Here is a 17,586-nt window from a genome sequence, read left to right on the forward strand (position 1 = left end):
TGTTTAGTGTATTCATCTCTTGATCTCCCTCTACGATTTTTACGCTCCACGCTGCCCTCCAATACTCAATTGGTGATCCCTTGATGCCTCAGAATATGCCCTACCAACCGATCCCTTCTTCTGATCAAGTTGTGTCACAAACTCCTCTTCTCCCCAATTCTATTCAATACCTCCTCATTAGTTATGTGATATACCCATCTAATGTTCAGCATTCTTCTGTAGCACCACATTTCGAAAGCTCCTATTCTTGTCTAAACTATTTATCGTCCACGTTTCACTTCCATACACGTCTACACTCAATACAAATACTTTCAGCAACAACTTCCTGACAGATAACTCTACACTCGATGTTAACAAATTTCTCTTCTTCAGAAACGCTTTCCTTGCCATTGCCAGTCTACGTTTTATATCCTCTCTACTTCGGCCATCATCAGTTACTTTGCTCCCCATATAGCAAAACTCATTTACTGCTTTAAGCGGTTCATTTCCCAATCTAATTCCCGCAGCATCACCCGATTTAATTCGACTACATTCCATTATCCTCGTTTTGCTTTTGTTGATGTTCATCTTCTATCCTCCTTTCAAGCCTCCTTTCAAGACGCTGTCTATTCCGTTCAGGTGCTCTTCCAGGTCCTTTGCTGTCTCTGACAGAATTACAATGTCATCGTCGAACCTCAAAGTTTTTATTTCTTCTCCATGGATTTTAATACCTACTCCGAATTTTTCTTTTGTTTCCTTTGCTGCTTGCTCAATATACAGATTGAATAACATTGGGGAGACGCTACAACCCTGTCTTACTCCCTTCCCAACCACTGCTTCCCTTTCATGTCCCTCGACTCTTATAACTGCCGTCTGATTTCTGTACAAACTGTAAATAGCCTTTCGCTCCCTGTATTTTACCCCTGCCACCTTCAGAATTTGAAAGAGAGTGTTCCAGTCAATATTGTCAAAAGCTTTCTCTAAGTCTACAAATGCTAGAAACGTAGGTTTGCCTTTCCTTAATCTTTCTTCTAAGATAAGTCGTTGGGTCAGTATTGCCTCACGTGTTCCAACATTTCTACGGAATCCAAACTGATCATCCTCGAGGTCAGCTTCTACCAGTTTTTCCACTCGTCTGTAAAGAATTCGCGTTAGTGTTTTGCAGCTGTGACTTATTAACTGATAGTTCGGTAATGTTCACATCTGTCAACAGCTGCTTTCTTTGGTATTGGAATTATTATATTCTTCTTGAAGTCTGAGGGAATTTCGCGTGTCTCATACATCTTGCTCACCAGATGGTAGAGTTCTGTCAGGACTGACTCTCCCAAGGCTGTCAGTAGTTCTAATGGAATGTTGTCTACTCCCCGGGTCTTGTTTCGACTCATGTCTTTCAGTGCTCTGTCAAACTCTTCTCGCAGTATCATGTCTCCCATTTCATCTTCATCTACATCCTCTTCCATTTCCATAATATTCTCAAGTACATCGCCCTTGTATAGACCCTCTATATACTCCTTCCACCTTTCTGCTTTCCCTTGATTGCTTAGAACTGGGTTTCCATCTGAGCTCTTGGTATTCATACAAGTGGTTCTCTTTTCTCCAAAGGTCTCTTTAATTTTCCTGTAGGCAGTATCTATCTTACCCCTAGTGAGATATGCCTCTACTTCCTTACATTTGTCCTCTAGCCATCCCTGCTTAGGCATTTTGCACTTCCTGTCGACCTCATTTTTGAGACGTTTGTATTCCTTTTTGCCTGCTTCATTTACTGCATTTTTATATTTTCTCCTTTCATCAATTAAATTCAATATTTCTTCTGTTACCCAAGGATTTCTACTAGCCCTCGTCTTTTTACCTACTTGATCCTCTGCTGCCTTCACTACTTCATTCCTCAAAGCTACCCATTCTTCTTCTACTGCATTTCTTTCCCCCATTCCTGTCAATTGTTCCCTTATGCTCTCCCCGACTCTCTGTACAACCTCCGGTTCTTTCAGTTTTTCCAGGTCCCATCTGCTTAAATTCCCACCTTTGGTGTACACAGCGCCATTATACAGGATCAAACAAAATTCAATTCAATTCAATTCTGAGTGTACAGTGGTTCTCAGACACATTGTATGTAGGAAGCAATGATACGCTCGGACCAGGGAGGCTACCTACTTCGGATTTCCTCGCCCCCTGTACAACTGCAGCAACTCAGAGGCTCTGACTGAAATTGCATGAAAGCTACGGCTCCAGCAAAACAGCTTCGCTGCCAGCGTATGTGGTAGCAGTGGTAGCGGTACTCACATCGAGCGCCAGGTCGAGCTGGCAGGGCCAGTAGGAGGCGAAGCCCTCGTTGAGCCACAGGTAGGTCCACCAGTCGGGGCTGACGAGGTCGCCGAACCACTGGTGGACGATCTCGTGCACGATGGTCGTGGCCACGCTCTGGATCGTCTCCGTCGAGGTCGACTGGTCGCTCATCAGTAGGCGGCGCTCCCTGCGGACCAACCAGGTGACACATGTACTCTGAGGGCTGGTTCAAATGGTTCAAATGGCTCTGAGCACTATGGGACTTAACAGCTGAGATCGTCAGTCCCCTAGAACTTAGAACTACTTAAGCCTAACTAACCTAAGGACATCACACACATCCATGCCCGAGGCAGGATTCGAACCTGCGACCGTAGCAGCAACGCGCTTCCAGACTGCAGCGCCCTGAACTGCTCGGCTCCAGCTGCCGGCTCTTAAAAAGTCTTCCTAGCTTCTGTGAAGACTACCTTCGGACCTGAACAGTTTTGAAATGTAACATTTACGCCCTTATTGGTACAATGCGGTTCCTTGTTACTAATTTTATAAATAATCGTAAGTAATACCTGTAATTTTAATAAGCATTGTCACATTAGAGATATGCCTATTGTCATAGTCATTATGGCATTGTCACTCACGCCACCTACTGGCAAGAACTGCTTACCTTATAACACATTAAACTGCCAGACAAGGACATCGCGCCCACCGCCATCGTCGATTTCATCCAGACGCGTGGTTTGGCCAAAATAAATGATGGAAATGGGAGGTCTAGATTGTCATGAATTTAAAAAAAGTAGCATTTTGGGCGAGGCTGCAGGCAGGCATCAATCATTTACGTTGGCGTAGATTCCAGGTAGCGGTTAGTGCAATGGAAGGAGTACAGAACAGTAACGGGAAGGTCATGGGTTTGAGTCCTTACGCAGAACCTTTTCATTCTCAATTTCTACGATACTTATACTGCAAAGAAACCGAAATAATGTTCAGTATAATGTATTTATTAATATTTTCGTAGATGGAAAGGCAAATGAAAAATTTGGGAGCGCAAATTTTCAGGAATGAAGTGTAATGTGTACACGAGAACTTCATATATAAAATTTGATGGCTTTATTGTTTCCATTCGGAATAGGGCATATGTCTTTATTTACACGCGTTGGGATAATATTTATCGTAAAAAGCAGACGAAGTAGTAATTTTCTCGGCACATTGCACAATTACATGGTAGTTTTACAGTTTCTATACAAAAACAAACTTGATTTACATTCGTAAAAGGTTGCCCCTAATTGCAGATTTTGGTAGCAACGCACGTGTAGCTTACTTTAGCAAATAGTAGCGAGGATAGCTTGTAACGCAGAAGGGACTGTATTTGATGAAGTCTTCTCGGGACGTGATTTCTTTTTCTCTGTCGACGAGATGATAACAGTTTTGAAACTCTTTGACCATTTTCGATAAAAACGGACATCGCAGTGTTGCACTAGCGGTATGCATTTAGGAGATTGGGGGGGGGGGGGGGGGGGGCGAGGGGAATTAGTTAAATACTGCACGATGGCAACCCTTCTTCATCTTGAAAATCTCGTCGTATAATTGTGGATTTGAAACCTAGCTCCCGAGTTAGAGTCTCGATCCGGCACACAGTTTTTATCTGCCAGCAAATATCAGCGCACACTCCACCGCAGAGTGAAAATTTCATTCTGGAATTGTGGATTTGTTTGCTCCTCCCATGAATCAATTAACAGAAGAAATTTGTTCACCTACACTTAGGGTATCGTAACATCAAAGACAATATATTGAGCATTATTTTGGTTTATTTGCCATGTAAGTAACGTAAAATTGAAAATTAAAAAAAGTTTGGCAAGTCGATCCCACGAGCCTCGGTTAACCGTTCCCACTGCGCCAACCACTGGCTGGTAACTACACTAACCAAGTGGTTCATACCTGTCCCGGCGCGCGTCAAAAGTGCTGTTTTTTGTGAAGATTTGATCATCTGGAGCTTCCACCTCAGTCCAAGCCCTGCACATACCACAAATCGGTGATAACGGGTAGGCGCCGTCCCCTTGTGATTCAGTTCGGGCATTGGTGTCGTTGTGGAATGAGTAGGAGCGATAAAATGTTTGTTGATGTGAAACGTATGTTCCTCGGCTTCTCTGCTTTATTCCGATGAAGTTTCTCTATTTTTTCTTACATTGTATTCCTATGCCACAGATCTGATGGAGTAATGGAAGCCGCGCGGGATTAGCCGAGCGGTCTAGTGCGCTGCAGTCATGGACTGTGCGGCTGGTCCCGACGCAGGTTCGAGTCCTCCCTCGAGCATGGGTGTGTGTGTGTTTGTCCTTAGGATAATTTAGGTTAAGTAGTGTGTAAGCTCAGGGACTGATAACCTTAGCAGTTCAGTCCCATAAGATTCCAAACACATTTTTGTATAATGGAAACGTGTTATGAGAAGTTACATAAAAATTTTGGTGATAAATACAAGTGTATAATCATTAGTAAAGGATTTCAGAATAAAAACATATCAAGAAAAAAATTAGTAGCTCAGTAGAGGTCTCCAGTCTCGCTGTTTTCAAGGTCCAAATTTGTGAAGATCCCGGTCATGGGGAACCTCCCTTATAATTTGGCTAAGCTTTTTAAGAACCAGGAGTTGCATGTTGTTTTCCCTACTGATAATAAACTTCATGTGTGTATACAAATTTGTGTTGTCATTTGTGAACAGGCATGATACCCATAGAAACATATATTCAAAAGCCCTGTACCAAAATAGTGTGATTTACTACCTAAAATAATGTTCATTGCCTTACCAAAAGAAATAAAAAACACACAAATTTACATATAGTTAAAAAAGAATTAAAGAGGCTACTGTTAAATGAAAGTTTCTATAATGTTGATGAATTTCTTTGCTATCGAAACAGATAGTGCAAATCTTTTGATTTTTGCATAGGCTTCTGGTTTTTCGTCTTGAATGTAAAAAGAAGACAAAATGTCAAAGTGTAATTAAGAAAATGTTAAAGAGTAATTAAGACAATGTTATTTCCCTTAATTGTTAAAAATATAAAGTGTGCTCTCTGTCTCTCTTTTTCCATATGACAATTCCTATATCGTGTATGTGATAAAATGGTTGATAATAAATTGAATTGTGAAATGTCATATATATATATTGGCTGTATGTTAAATACCAAGAAAGGTTCAACAGAATTCTGCGTCAGCCCTTCGTCTTAAATCATCTCGGCACCAGTCTCTCATACTAGAAAACTTGAGAATGCTCCACCTTGATCAAAAGCGGAAAAATCTGACTCTGCTCTAGTAGCTGGAAATTGTTAAACACCTCTATGTTGATAAGGACAGCTTGCTGAATGGTCAAGTAATTAGTAGATATGAAGCATATTATGATAAAATGTTGCCAGGTTCAGAATGTTGCTGCAGTGACACCCTTTTATTTTATGTTGACAGCATTATTTTTTAAGTTTTTTGTTCTTTCATGAGGGAAGTTAGGGAATTTACTTTTCAAGGGGTTCTTATTAAACAGTCTTACTTTATTGTAGGTCACTTTACCCTTTATATTCTATAACTTACATTTCTTTATTTGAATGACTAAAAACAGGTCTTTGTCTCTTGTCAAACATGGACGATAAATAGTTTGGACAGGAAGAGAATAGAAGCTTTCGAAATGTGGTGCTACAGAAGAATGCTGCAGATTAGATGGGTAGATCACATAACTAATGAGGAGGTACTGAATAGGATTGGGGAGAAGAGGAGTTTGTGGCACAACTTGACGAGAAGAAGGGACCGGTTGGTAGGACATGTTCTGAGGCATCAAGGGATCACAAATTTAGTATTGGAGGGTAGAGTGGAGGGTAAAAATCGTAGAGACCAAGAGATGAATACACTAAGCAGATTTAGAAGGATGTAGGTTGCAATAGGTACTGGGAGATGAAGAAACTTGCACAGGATAGGGTAGCATGGAGAGCTGCATCAAACCAGTCTCAGGATTGAAGACCACAACAACAACAACTCTTGTTTGCAATATTTACAACTGCCTCTGATCTGCATACATTGATGTTTATGTTGATCTTGATTGGATGTGCTGTACAAGCACTTTAAAATTTAACTATTTTAATCGGTTTTAGATTAGATTCTGTTTTCTCTCCATAGATCCAAGAATGAGATAATTCGCATGGGTGTGGAACACGTCAGAAAGTATAACATAAAAAAAATTGAATATAACATTCACTACCCTGATAATTTGTCGTTTTTGAAAATATGCCAATACATTACAGTAAACTGTAACTTCTAATATTTACAGAGTTAATAGACTATCACAATGAAACGTAGTTATGAACTTTTAATAAATTTATCATACTAAAAATACGTAATCTTGACTGTTGCGACCAAGCGCTGTCAAAACTGAAATCTGACATTTTTACTTAAGCTGGTCCAATAGTCCCTGTTAAAATATTCATCTACAGTGTAGGAAGAGTTGTCTATCAAAAAGTCTTTCAAACTCTGTTTAAACTGTGCTTTATCTGAAACCATGTTTTTAGTGGTTGCTGGCAATTTATCGAAAATGTGTGTTCCTGAATACTGAACCCCCTTTTGGACCAAGGTAAGTAATTTTAAGTCGGAATAAATACACTCCTGGAAATTGAAATAAGAACACCGTGAATTCATTGTCCCAGGAAGGGGAAACTTCATTGACACATTCCTGGGGTCAGATACATCACATGATCACACTGACAGAACCACAGGCACATAGACACAGGCAACAGAGCATGCACAATGTCGGCACTAGTACAGTGTATATCCACCTTTCGCAGCAATGCAGGCTGCTATTCTCCCATGGAGACGATCGTAGAGATGCTGGATGTAGTCCTGTGGAACGGCTTGCCATGCCATTTCCACCTGGCGCCTCAGTTGGACCAGCGTTCGAGCTGGACGTGCAGACCGCGTGAGACGACGCTTCATCCAGTCCCAAACATGCTCAATGGGGGACAGATCCGGAGATCTTGCTGGCCAGGGTAGTTGACTTACACCTTCTAGAGCACGTTGGGTGGCACGGGATACATGCGGACGTGCATTGTCCTGTTGGAACAGCAAGTTCCCTTGCCGGTCTAGGAATGGTAGAACGATGGGTTCGATGACGGTTTGGATGTACCGTGCACTATTCAGTGTCCCCTCGACGATCACCAGTGGTGTACGGCCAGTGTAGGAGATCGGTCCCCACACCATGATGCCGGGTGTTGGCCCTGTGTGCCTCGGTCGTATGCAGTCCTGATTGTGGCGCTCACCTGCACGGCGCCAAGCACGCATACGACCATCATTGGCACCAAGGCAGAAGCGACTCTCATCGCTGAAGACGACACGTCTCCATTCGTCCCTCCATTCACGCCTGTCGCGACACCACTGGAGGCGGGCTGCACGATGTTGGGGCGTGAGCGGAAGACGGCCTAACGGTGTGCGGGACCGTAGCCCAGCTTCATGGAGACGGTTGCGAATGGTCCTCGCCGATACCCCAGGAGCAACAGTGTCCCTAATTTGCTGGGAAGTGGCGGTGCGGTCCCCTACGGCACTGTGTAGGATCCTACGGTCTTGGCGTGCAACCGTGCGTCGCTGCGGTCCGGTCCCAGGTCGACGGGCACGTGCACCTTCCGCCGACCACTGGCGACAACATCGATGTACTGTGGAGACCTCACGCCCCACGTGTTGAGCAATTCGGCGGTACGTCCACCCGGCCTCCCGCATGCCCACTATACGCCCTCGCTCAAAGTCCGTCAACTGCACATACGGTTCACGTCCACGCTGTCGCGGCATGCTACCAGTGTTAAAGACTGCGATGGAGCTCCGTATGCCACGGCAAACTGGCTGACACTGACGGCGGCGGTGCACAAATGCTGCGCAGCTAGCGCCATTCGACGGCCAACACCGCGGGTCCTGGTGTGTCCGCTGTGCCGTGCGTGTGATCATTGCTTGTACAGCCCTCTCGCAGTGTCCGGAGCAAGTATGGTGGGTCTGACACACCGGTGTCAATGTGTTCTTTTTTCCATTTCCAGGAGTGTATTCCGAGAAGCAGTGGTTAGAATACAACGTTCCTTGAAGAGGTTTCTACATGATGTTCTTGAATTTACATCACAAATGAGTTATTACACGTTTTTACATGCTAAAAACTTTTACTTGGTTTGACGAGTTACCCCAGAATATGATCCATATGACATAATACACTCATGCTCATAAATTAAGGATAATGCTGATACATGGTGAAACAACGCTCTGGTGGGCGGTTTGCGGGTTTAAATCACCTCGGGGTATGACCATGCGGTGCATCTGACCTGCGGTCGTCGCACGGTGGCGCTGGCAGCAGTCCACTTACGCAGAGGTTTGTTGGTGCATGTCAGAGTACGGTGCAGCGAGTAAGTGTGTAGACGTTTCCAGACGTACTAACGGTGACTGTGTGTTGAAAATGGTTCAAAGAACACACATTGATGACATTATGAGGGGTAGAATACTTGGGAGCCTGGAGGCTGGTCAAACACAGCAGGTTTTAGCACGGGCCCTCCGTGTGACACAAAGTGTGATCTCAAAATCATGGCAACGATTCCAGCAGACAGGAAACGTGTCCAGGCGCTACAGTACGGGACGTCCACAGTGTACAACATCACAAGAAGACCGATATCTCACCATCAGTGCCCGCAGACGGCCACGGAGTACTGTAGGTATCCTTGCTCGGGACCTTACCGCAGCCACTGGAACAGTTGTCTCCTGACGCACAGTCTACACACGACTGAACAGACAAGGTTTATTCGCCTGCAGACGTGCAAGGTGCATTCCACTGACTCCTGGTCAAAGGAGAGCCCGTAAAGTCTGGTGTCAAGAGCTCAGTACATGGCCGTTGGAACATTGGTCCCAGGTTATGGTCACAGACGAGTCCAGGTATAGTCGTACAGTGAGTCTCCCCGAGTTCTCATCTGGCGTGAACCAGGAACCAGATACCAAACCCTCAATGTGCTTGAAAGAAACCTGTATGGAGGTCGTGGTTTGATGGTGTGGGGTGGGATTATGATTGGTGCATGCATGTCTTTGACAGAGGAACTGTAACAGGTCAGGTGTATCGGGACGTCATTTTGCACCAGTATGTCCGCCTTTTCAGGGGTGCAGTGGGTCCCATCTTCCTCCTGATGGATGATAACGCACGGCCCCACCGAGCTGCCATTGTGGAGGAGTACCTTGAAACAGAAGATATTAGGCGAATGGAGTGGCCTGCCTGTTCTCCAGACCTAAATCCCATAGAGCACGTCTGAGATTTTCTCGGTCGACGTATGGCTGCACGTCTTCAAACCCCTAGGACACTTCAGGAGCTCCGACGGGCACTGGTGCAAGAATGGGAGGCTATACCCCAGCAGCTGCTCGACCACCTGATCCAGAGTATGCCAACCCGTTGTGCGGCCTGTGTACGTGTGCACGGTGATCATATCCCATATTGGTGTCGGGGTACATGCGCAGGAAACAGTGGCGTTTTGTAGCACATGTGTTTCGGGACGGTTTTCTCTACTTATCACCAATACCTTGGACTTACAGATCTGTGTCGTGTGTGTTCCCTATGTGCCTATGCTATCAGCGCCAGTTTTGTGTAGTGCCACGTTGTGTGGTACCAAATTCTGCAATTATCCTTAATTTATGAGCATGAGTGGAGAATGAAAGTAAGTAAAGATTTTTTTGTATTATATCTCCTACATCTGACATTTTCACTGCAAATACAGACTTGTTTAGGCGCTTCAGCAATTCTGTGGTGTGCCATTCCCAACTGAATTTGCTATGGAGTTGTAATACCAGAAGCTTAACACTGTCAACCTCTTCAATCTACATGTCTTCATAAGTTATAAACATGCTGGAAGGAAATCTCTTACAGATTCTGAACTACATATCGTGGGTCTTTTCAAAGTTTAATGACAGTGAATTAGCTTTTAAGTGTATCCAAGGTTCTCGGGTGTCCAGCCGAATCCGATCGCCGCAGTTCCACGATATTTCGGCGAATAACCGTTCCGCCATCATCAGGTGGTGCTGATCGAATGATCTGTCTGCGCTGTGTCCGTGGTATTTATGTCCGCGGGGTCCCGAGTCGCACCCCGGCGCGGACTTTGATGGTGTTTAATAATTCACTCTTGGAAATTGAAATAAGAACACCGTGAATTCATTGTCCCAGGAATGGGAAACTTTATTGACACATTCCTGGGGTCAGATACATCACATGATCACACTGACAGAACCACAGGCACATAGACACAGGCAACAGAGCATGCACAATGTCGGCACTAGTACAGTGTATATCCACCTTTCGCAGCAATGCAGGCTGCTATTCTCCCATGGAGACGATCGTAGAGATGCTGGATGTAGTCCTGTGGAACGGCTTGCCATGCCATTTCCACCTGGCGCCTCAGTTGGACCAGCGTTCGTGCTGGACGTGCAGACCGCGTGAGACGACGCTTCATCCAGTCCCAAACATGCTCAATGGGGGACAGATCCGGAGATCTTGCTGGCCAGGGTAGTTGACTTACACCTTCTAGAGCACGTTGGGTGGCACGGGATACATGCGGACGTGCATTGTCCTGTTGGAACAGCAAGTTCCCTTGCCGGTCTAGGAATGGTAGAACGATGGGTTCGATGACGGTTTGGATGTACCGTGCACTATTCAGTGTCCCCTCGACGATCACCAGTGGTGTACGGCCAGTGTAGGAGATCGCTCCCCACACCATGATGCCGGGTGTTGGCCCTGTGTGCCTCGGTCGTATGCAGTCCTGATTGTGGCGCTCACCTGCACGGCGCCAAACACGCATACGACCATCATTGGCACCAAGGCAGAAGCGACTCTCATCGCTGAAGACGACACGTCTCCATTCGTCCCTCCATTCACGCCTGTCGCGACACCACTGGTGGCGGGCTGCACGATGTTGGGGCGTGAGCGGAAGACGGCCTAACGGTGTGCGGGACCGTAGCCCAGCTTCATGGAGACGGTTGCGAATGGTCCTCGCCGATACCCCAGGAGCAACAGTGTCCCTAATTTGCTGGGAAGTGGCGGTGCGGTCCCCTACGGCACTGTGTAGGATCCTACGGTCTTGACGTGCATCCGTGCGTCGCTGCGGTCCGGTGCCAGGTCGACGGGCACGTGCACCTTCCGCCGACCACTGGCGACAACATCGAAGTACTGTGGAGACCTCACGCCCCACGTGTTGAGCAATTCGGCGGTACGTCCACCCGGCCTCCCGCATGCCCACTATACGCCCTCGCTCAAAGTCCGTCAACTGCACATACGGTTCACGTCCACGCTGTCGCGGCATGCTACCAGTGTTAAAGACTGCGATGGAGCTCCGTATGCCACGGCAAACTGGCTGACACTGACGGCGGCGGTGCACAAATGCTGCGCAGCTAGCGCCATTCGACGGTCAACACCGCGGTTCCTGGTGTGTCCGCTGTGCCGTGCGTGTGATCATTGCTTGTACAGCCCTCTCGCAGTGTCCGGAGCAAGTATGGTGGGTCTGACACACCGGTGTCAATGTGTTCTTTTTTCCATTTTCAGGAGTGTAGTTTCCAGGCCCTGCTAAGTTGAAACCCGGTGTCCCTGTTGAGCTTGTCTGTGAGTCGAATTTCTATGGCCTCCTTGTAGATACTGTCCCAGTGGGCGCTTGTGGCCGTCAGGATTTTTGTCTCTTCGAATTTCGCTGTGTCCGGTTTCAATGCAGTGTTCTGCTAGGGCTGAATGGCTGGGTTGGCGTAAGCGGGTGTGACGTTCGTGTTCGTTGTATCGGTCCTCGACCGTGCGAACTGTTTGGCCGACGTAGGATTTGCCACAGCCGCACGGGATTTTGTATACGGCCGCTTTCTCAAGGCCTACGTCATATTTTGCCGTTCCTAGTAGGTCACGAATCTTTGCTGGTGGCCGGAAGACTGTGTCAATCTTGTGTCGCCTTAACAGTCTCCCTATTTTTGACGACTCGTTGCCAGCAAACGGCAGAAAGGCCAGAGCTTGGTTCTCTTCTTCGGGTTGTTCTTCATGTCCGTTGCCGGCCGCGGTGGTCTCGCGGTTCTAGGCGCGCAGTCCGGAACCGTGCGACTGCTACGGTCGAATCCTGCCTCAGGCATGGATGTGTGTGATGTCCTTAGGTTAGTTAGGTTTAAGTAGTTCTAAGTTCTAGGGGACTGATGGCCACAGCAGTTGAGTCCCATAGTGCTCAGAGCCATTTGAACCATTTTTTTTCATGTCCGTTCTTGCTGCACTTCTTTTGTCGAAGGCCCTTTGGATTTGGCGGTTGCCATAGCCATTCTTGCGGTCTCCAGGTGTTTGGGCTCCGTTGTCAAGTTCTGTTCATCAGAGATCGAGTGTGTTCTATGTACCAAGGCGTTGCGCATCTCATTAACCTGCGTCGGATGGTGGCAGCTGGAGGCATGCAGGTACAGGTCAGTGTGTGTAGGCTTCCGGTACACACTGTGACCCAGTGAGCCATCAGACCTAAGTTCCACTGGATCAAGAAAGGGTAGTTTTCCATCTTTCTCAGTCTCCATCGTGAACTGAACGTTACTATGGACCGAATTTAGATGTTGCAGAAATATCTGTAGCCGTTCCTGTCCATGTGGCCAGATGACAAACATGTCGTCCACGTAGCGCAAGAAGAATATAGGTATCAGTTCGGTGGCTTCCAGTGCTTCCTCTTTGAAACTCTCCATGAACAGGTTGGCCACCAGCTGGAGACCGTGTTCTGCAAGAATGGGTATTGCAACCGCCAAATCCAAAGGGCCTTCTGACAACAGAAGTGCAGCAAGAACCGAGATGAAGAACAACCCGAAGAAGAGAAGCAAGCTCTGGCCTTTCTGCCGTTTGCTGGCAACGTGTCGTCAAAAGTAGGGAGACAGTTAAGGCGACACAAGATTGACACAGTCTTCCGGCCACCAGCAAAGATTGGTGACCTATTAGGAACGGCAAAAGATGACGTAGGCCTAGAGAAAGCTGCCGTATAGAAAATACCGCGTGGCTGTGGCAAATCCTACATCGGCCAAACAGTTCGCACGGTCGAGGACCGATGCAACGAACATGAACCTCACACCCGCTTACGCCAACCCAGCCATTCAGCCCTAGCAGAACACTGCATTGAAACCGGACACACAGCGAAATTCGAAGAGACAAAACTCCTGACGGCCACAAGTGCCTACTGGGACAGTATCTACAAGAAGGCCATATAAATTCGCGTAACAACCTCATCAACAGGGACAGCGGGTTTCAGCTTAGCAGGGCCTGGAAACCACTATTAAACACCATCAAGGAGCTACGGCGCGAGCGGACGCGAGATCCTTCCGCCACGGCGGACGGAGATGAACTGCGCCTACCACCGGGCGTGGCTGCAGCTTCCCCCCCCCCCCCCACCTCCCACATCGCGGCGCTCCGCCGGCCGCCCGCGCCGGAGTACGACTCGGGACCCCGCGGACATAAATACCACACGGACACAGCGCAGACAGATCATTCGATCAGCACCACCTGATGATGGCGGAACGGTTATTCGCCGAAATATCGTGGAACTTCGACAATCGGATCCTGCTGGACACCCGAGAACCTTGGCTACAGCACGTTCGCCGGGAAAGCCTCAGATCACATAGCTTTTAACTATTTATTGTCAGTGAAAATGTGATTAGTAGCCATTTTTAAATTGGTTCGTTGTTTATTGCAATGTTTTTAGTGTCCGCATACTAAATAAAGTTAGCATGTGGCAATGTGACAGACGAGAGGTCATTCACTCACACAAGAAAAAGCAATGGACTGAAAGTAGAACCTTGAGGAACACCACATGTAATTAATTTCCAGTCTGATGGAGACTGATTGCTTACTCCACAGGTATTTCGCAGTGACATCCTTTGTTACCTGTTAGACAGATAAGACTCAGACCATTTCGCAGCATTTCTGGTGACAAAATAATATTCTAATTTACTTAAGAGAATGCTGTAATACACACAGTCAAATGCTTTTGACAGGTCACAGAAAATGGCAGTAGCCTCTAATTTGTTATCTAATGAATAAGTGCATTCTTACTGTATGTGTAAATAGCCTTCTCTAAATCCGAATCATTAAGGAATCCTAATTGTGACTTGGGCAATGTATCATTTGCAGTCAGATGTGTAAGAAGACTCTTGAACACAAACTTTTCAAATATTTTATAAAAAGTTGACAAATTTGAAATTGATCGAGTTTGACGATCTCTTTAAAGCCCCTTATTATAAAGAGGTTTAATGTCAGCATATTTCAGCGAGTTTGGAATGGAAATCTTCTGCTGATAAGAGATTGTTTACAGAAATAACTTAAGACACAACTCAACTCACATGAACACTCTATGATTAATTTTGTTGGTATGTTATCATAACCACTAGCATTCTTTGATTTTTAAGGATTTTATGGTGCTCCTTTGTGAGATGTCATTTCCATTTTATGGAAGTTACTTGTGAAGACTATTTTGTGATATTTCAGTGAGTACCTTTGACGACATGTTTTGAATCACTGTTTTTCGTATCATTTTACCTATTTTTCTGCTTCATTTATGAGTAACTTAATGTTTTTTTGGGCTCATGTTATTGCAAAGATTTGCATGTATGCATCTTAATTTATTAGTTTGTCATTGTCTTTATAAATGTGCCTTATGCCGGTCATGAGTTAGTGTTGTAGAGAAAATAGGACCCAGCTATTCAATAGAAAATGCAAGGCAGTATATGTAAGACGCAGTACCTATACAATTGATAAAATTGAAATTCAACCCACCTCTCCTACAGAAATTAGGAAAATAATGAATTCACTCATAAGTAAAAGCTCACATGGAATTTATGGCATTTCCAGCAGCATACTAAAATCTTGTTCCCAGCAGATAAGTAGGATTCTCAGCCATATATGTAGTAGCTCACTAAAACCGGGCATTTTTCCAGATATATGGAAATACGCTATAGTTAAACGATTGCATAAAAAAGGGGATGAATCTGCACTTAACAACTACTGCCCAATCTCACTTCTGACAGCTTTTTCCAAAATTCCTGAAAAAGTAATCTATTCAAGAGTAGCATCACATATTTGTAAAAATGAAGTACTACCAAATGTCAATTTGGTTTTCAGAAAGTCTATTCAACATAAAATGCTATATATGCTTTCACTGATCAAATATTAAATGCATTGAATAACCTAACATCACCCATTGGGATATTTTGTGATCTCTCAAAGGCTTTTGATTGCGTGAATCATGAAATTCTTCTAGATAAGCTTAAGTATGGTGGTATGAGTGTGACAGTGCACAAGTGGTTTAATTCATATTTAACTGGAAGAAAATGCAGTACGTTGAAATTAAGAGTACAGACAGTCTGCAAAAACACGCAGTCTTCTAACTGGGGAAGTGTCAAGAATGGTGTCCCACAGGGTTCAGAGTTGGGTCCCTTATTGCTCTTAATATATATTAATGACTTGCCACTCTATATCCATGAAGATGCAAAGTTAGATCTTTTTGCTGATGATACAGGTATAGTAATCACACCCAAGAAGCAAGAATCAGCTGAAGAAATTGCAAAAAATGTCTTTTAGAAAATGATTAAGTGGTTCTCTGCAAATGGACTCTCACCAAATTTTGAGACAACACAGTTTATACAATTCTGTACAGTAAATGGCATAACACCATTGATAACTATAGACTGTAAACGGAAGTATGTTTCTAAGGCAGAATACAAAATTTCTAGGTGTGTGCATTGATGAGAAATTGAATTGGAAGAAACATATCGATGATCTGCTGAAACAGGTTCAGCTACTTATGCTATTAGGGTTATTGCAAATTTTGGTGATAAAGATATCAGTGAATTAGCCTACTATGCCTGTTTTCATTCACTGCTTTCATATGGCATCATATTTTGGGGCAATTCGTCATTAAGAGAGGACGTATGCATTGCACAAAAGTGTGTAATCAGATATTTATTTAAGGAACTCGGGATAATCACAGTGCCTTCGCAACACGTATATTCACTTATGAAATTTGTCATTAAGAAACCAGCCCAATTCAAAAATAACAGCGAAGTGCATAGCTACAACACTAGAAGAAAGAATGATATACACTATTGTGGATTAAATCTCACTTTGGCACAGAAAGGGGTGAATTATGCTGCCATAAAAATCTTTGGTCATTTGCCAAATAGTACTAAAAGTCTGACAGATAGCCAACCAACATTTAAAAGCAAATTAAAAGAATTTCTGAATGACAACTCCTTCTACTCAACAGATAAATTCCTAGATATGAAGTAGAAACTGTAAAAAAATTAATTACATAATTAATCATTTTGTGTAAAGAAACCTTATGTTAAAGTGACACGTCCCACATCATTACGAAATGTCGTATTCATGATCTATGTAACAAGGATTAATGTATGTATGTATGTATGAGCCGCATCTCTTGCCACACTATATGCTGCGTTCACATCCTGACCTGCCAAACCAAAATTTGTGTGCGCGCCAAACGGACATTGTACTGTGTGCGCTCACACCGTTTTTATTTTACAAGCATGTCCTTATGATTTGCTACTGTGGCAGTCAGCTGGTATGTGAGAGTGTTTGAAATTTCTCTGCCTCCTTCTTCTATCTTCTTCATTTTATACTAGCGGTTTCCTTTTAACCAGATCACCTCTCCATTTTATATATATTTGTGACGGATGGGTTACAAATCCAACTCTTTTGGCCTGGTCGTACAAGATAGGACAAAACTCGTCCCTGCATTTTTAAATATTAGACTGGTTTCTTGTTTTATAGACAACTGACGGTGCCCCAAAAGGGTGAAACTTATATAACTTTACAACAAAGACTGTTTTTACTCTTCGGTACCCGATTGACACAACGGAAATGATAAATTTCTTATATTAGTGAAGGAGCTGGTACTGTGAAACCCAATAAACAACCAACTGAACTGTCGTAAAAATTGCTGTTTTGAAGAGCGCGCCGCAGCGCGTAGTGTGAAGCAGTGGCCCTCCGTTTCTGGCGGTGGCGCCTCTGTGGCAATCGCAGCTTTGGTGTCTCCCTCTGGTGGGAAAGGGGAAAGGTAGCCTGTTCACGTGCATTTAAGGGGCGCTATGAGCTCGCCAGTGAGTCAGTTGGTCAGCCGGGTCAGTGTGGGGCAGTCAGTGTCTGTCTGTCGTTCGGAGTGCTGGTATGTGCTAGGCCGCCAGTCTGCTCGAGTTTGCTCAGGCAATAATCATTGGCGGTTGGATCGATCGGTTCGTCGGTCGCGCACTGAGACACGAGATGACTTGTCCGCCTTGAGCGTCGGCGCATGTGAGGTCGCCACGTGAGTCCAG

At 45.0% G+C, this 17,586-nt stretch overlaps 1 protein-coding gene across 1 annotated transcript in view; it reads right to left on the bottom strand.

Moving 5' to 3' along the window:
* LOC126215319 (aminopeptidase N-like) overlaps positions 1–17,586 on the bottom strand; it is a 287,758-nt gene that overhangs the window by 125,124 nt on the left and 145,048 nt on the right. Inside the window, exon 7 of the mRNA XM_049942000.1 lies at positions 2,260–2,449. Coding sequence (XP_049797957.1) covers positions 2,260–2,449 — 190 coding nt within the window. The remainder of the gene's footprint in view (positions 1–2,259; positions 2,450–17,586) is intronic.

This window comes from Schistocerca nitens, chromosome 12, assembly GCF_023898315.1.
Source record: "Schistocerca nitens isolate TAMUIC-IGC-003100 chromosome 12, iqSchNite1.1, whole genome shotgun sequence".
Classification (NCBI taxonomy): Eukaryota; Metazoa; Arthropoda; class Insecta; order Orthoptera; family Acrididae; genus Schistocerca; species Schistocerca nitens.